The sequence below is a fragment of the Fukomys damarensis genome, unplaced genomic scaffold (assembly GCF_012274545.1).
Source record: "Fukomys damarensis isolate Sample0158 unplaced genomic scaffold, DMR_v1.0_HiC HiC_scaffold_30, whole genome shotgun sequence".
NCBI lineage: Eukaryota > Metazoa > Chordata > Mammalia > Rodentia > Bathyergidae > Fukomys > Fukomys damarensis.
The window spans coordinates 66568286-66571859 of NW_022900942.1; the positions used below are offsets into that span (position 1 = coordinate 66568286).

Genomic DNA, 3574 nt, shown 5'->3' on the forward strand with positions numbered 1-3574 from the left:
GGCCGGAACCCGGCCGGAGCTGGGTCCCGGCCAGGAAGTGGGCCCCGGCTCCTGGGGAAGGTCGCCCAGTCCCCTGGGCATGGGCACAGAGACGGCAGGCAGGGAGGACAGGGGAGAGGGAATGCCCACAAGGCAGGACCTGTCCGCACCCCCGGGCTACACGCTGGCTGAGAGCGTGGCCCGGATCCTCAACAGGAAGCTGCTGGAGCACACCTTAAAGGAGGACAGGAGGCAGGCCGCCCATGGGCCTCAGAGTCTCACCAGCGACAGCCTCCCGGGAGAAGCTGAGCTGGGGGCCATGGAGGTAAGGTGTGTGGAGTGCTCAGTTTCCACCCGGCCAGCTCCTCCACGGGGCCAGGGCAACTTGGCTGTGGTCTTGGGTTCTGGGCAGGAGCAGGGAGGGTGGCCTTTGCAGGAGGACAGGGTTCAGTGGCAGCCCCAGCCCCGAGTAGCTTCGCGTCATCATGCTGCGCTCAGTGTGTCATGCAGTTAGAGGCTGCATGAAGTCCTGTCCGCTGGTCTTGAGTGACCGTCTCAACTCTCTGGGCTTGGCCCGGGGTCACGGTGTGCCTTCTCTGTGACCCGGTGTGTGTGTGAGGTGAGGGGGCACACGAGGCTGCTGCCCGCCACAGAGCTCTGTGTGTGGGCCCAGGGACGCGACGCATCTCCTGTCAGGACGCTGGGTCCCCCGTTGCCACTCATCTCAGCGGCCAGTAGTCCACCCACATGAAAGCCAGGCGGAATGCGCGGATTGAATCCACATCCTGCCTGGGTCCGCTAGAGGGTGACAGTGCTGGTCCCGAGGATCACGGATCCCCAGCACGTGGCCTGCAGGACCACAACCGCAGATCTATCCGGCGAGTCACACACGTGACCAGGAAGGGTCAGCGTCTCAGCCCCCCAGGAATGTGTCCCCAGATGTAGTTTAATCTGAAGTGGGGCAGACATGGGGTCCACCTGCTGCTCCAGAGACGCGGGTCTTGGGGTGACACTGACGCTGCGGGGACAGGTGCTGCTGGGGTGAGCTGGGTGACAGCCGGTCCTCTGTCACCTTTGGGAGCGGCTGCCCCGTGATGATCATGTGGCCTTCCCACCTGCAGGAGGCTGGGAGCTTTGTCCCTGCGTCCTTAGCTGGCTGGCAAGCAGCATCTGCTTCCGTGGAGACTCGGTAGCCATTAGTTTCAGGCTGAGACGCTTGAGTTCCTGACAGTGAGTCCTCCAGCGCCAGGAAGGAGAGGCTTCCGGTTGATTCCCCGCCCTCCAAAGATGCCCTGGCCTCGGCCTCTTGGGGCTCGCACGCTACCCAGAGAGGTGCTCTGCCGGGAGGGGGAGGTTTTGGGGAGCCCCAAGGGCTCTGCCGGTAGCTCCCCTGCTGCCTCTGCAGTGTGTCTCTGAAGTGACCGTGGAGAGCCAGCCCACACGAGCAAGGTACCCCTTCCGTGTCCCCACAAACATGCAGTGGTCCTGGGCGCCCTCGGTGTCCCTAGAGCTACTCCTGGAGCCTGGCTCGCTCCCACTTCTCCGTGGGTCCCTCCTGACCATCCCTGGAGGTCTGGGCGAGGGCAGCAGCACCAGAGCCATGAGGAGAGGAAGGACACTCAGTGCTGCTGTGCTGTCCACTGAGGGGTTCAGCCGGAGCAGCAGCGGGTCCAGTGGTGACCAGGGTGCCACTCAGTGGTCCCTCTGCCTAGGGCCAGCGGCGGCGCCTCCTCCCTGGCACAGGGGTGGAGGGCAGTTCCCTCCTGGTGGCTGTTCCGAGAGCCACACCCTGTCCCCAGCTTGAAACTTTTGTGCTGCTGTGAGAACGTGACTTCACCTGCCTGCTTTTCTCTTCTCTCTGTCTGCTGGTCCAGAGCCCACCTGTCTTACTAACTGCCCCGTGGGGACTCTAGCCCTGCCTTCCTTGTGCTGTAAGTTCCTCTGCCGGCTCCCGGCATCCGGACAGTTGTGTGTGTGTCTGACACCATCGTCATCTCTGGGGTCCACTCCACATGTGTCCTGGGCCAGGCCTACACCCCTGTGCCCCTCGGTGGCTGATGTTCAGTGAAGATCGCTGGGTGACTGGGAGGCCGCTGGGAACTTTCTGAGGCGCGGTCCAGCTCAGGGCCCTGAGTGCATCTGTCTTGTCTGTCCGAGCCCGGCCCACCCTGCTCCCCACAGTCTGTCACAGGCTGCGTTGCCACCTGCTGCCAAGAGGCTCCCCTTCCTCTGGCCCCCAGAGGAGTGGCCCAGGGAGTCGGGGCTGAGCATGTTGACCGTGCCGGCAGAGCCTCGGGGCTTCTCTCAGGCGGCCTGCAGAGCCCCCTGAGGCCTGGAGAAAGGGTGACTCAGGATTTGACCCAGGCAGCACTAGGTCCAAAGTGCAGCCAGACGCTGGGATAAAGGCTGTGTCCCCAGGGAAGTGACCATGTGTGGGGACGGCGGTTCCATGGGCAGCAGCCCAGGACGCGAGGCCCCAGGCCCCTCTCCGGGTGGCACCCAGCGAAGGAATCCCCACCTGCTTGCCCTTTTGGCTGTGGCACTAGGCCACAGGGCAGGCACTGGAGAGGAGGTGGGTACTGTCCCGGGAAGGACTCGAAGCAGCAAGTGCCTCGCAGCACACACACTCATGTGCTGGGTCATAAAGCAGAAAGTACAGCACCTGAGGTGTCCCCAGTGCCCGTGGGAGGCGGGGGAGCCACACTGCCTGCACTGCCTTCCCCAGCTTCAGGTCCCCCTGCCCTGCGGCCAAGTCACCCTCACGGCCACCCCAGCTCCCGTCCCCTGGCTCCTCCCCTCCGCTTGCTCCCCTGGGTCACTCGTCACGTCCCACTTCCTGCCGTCTCAGGGCTCATGCTGCACCATCCCTCCAGCCCCCATCCACGTTTCCACGTCAGCTGTGGGTGACGGTCACCCGGGCTCCAGGAGCCTTAGCGTTTACACTTCTGTCACCACCTCCGAGCTCGCATGTCCTTGTCACCCAGCAGCAGGCAGAGAGCTCAGTGTTCTCCCAAACAGAAATGGGCCTTGAGAGCGAGGGTCCTGGGTGCTCTCACGAGGCTCTCCAGCTCAGGAGGTGAGGGTGCCTGGTTGCAACTCGTAAACATGAGCAGCTCCCAAGAGCCACCAAAGGCCGTGAGACCTCTGTGGTCACTCGCTGCAGTGCCTTCTGTCCACGGGACTCTGCCCAGCCCGCTACCAGGCAGCGCAGACAGACAGACAGCAGCAGGGGCAAGGCTGGCGGCAGGAGGAGGTGGGCGCCAGCACGGGGGAGGCCACTGAGGGGAGCAGCATGACGGGTTGGGGCCTGTGTGTGAGGAGACCCGCTCTGTAGTCCCCCAGCTCCGCTCACAGCTGGCTGTCCCCGTGCCATCAACGGACCACACGTTCACTCGCTCATTCCACGTGTCCTCATGGGTGTGCGCCCGTCATGTGTCGATGTGGCATTGGTCGGCCTGCAGGCTGCCTCTCACACCACTGTCCCTCCCTGCCAGGCGCTGCCCTGTTCCGCCCGCGCCCCGTCCCTGGAGCCCTGCTTCTCCAGGCCCGAGAGACCAGCCAACCGCCGCCTACCCTCGCGGTGGGCCCCGCCTGA

The 3574-nt window shown here is 64.5% G+C and overlaps 1 protein-coding gene across 1 annotated transcript in view; it reads left to right on the forward strand.

The window, feature by feature from the left end:
- The window catches only part of Mtcl1 (microtubule crosslinking factor 1), a 79450-nt gene extending 75898 nt beyond the window's left edge, over nt 1–3552 (forward strand). Inside the window, exons 16-18 of the mRNA XM_033757420.1 lie at nt 1–304; nt 1854–1910; nt 3474–3552. The exon at nt 1–304 is cut by the window's left edge and continues 90 nt beyond it. Of these exons, the coding sequence (XP_033613311.1) occupies nt 1–304; nt 1854–1892 (343 nt within the window). The 3' untranslated portion in view covers nt 1893–1910; nt 3474–3552. The remainder of the gene's footprint in view (nt 305–1853; nt 1911–3473) is intronic.
- Nucleotides 3553–3574: the final 22 nt, after the last annotated feature.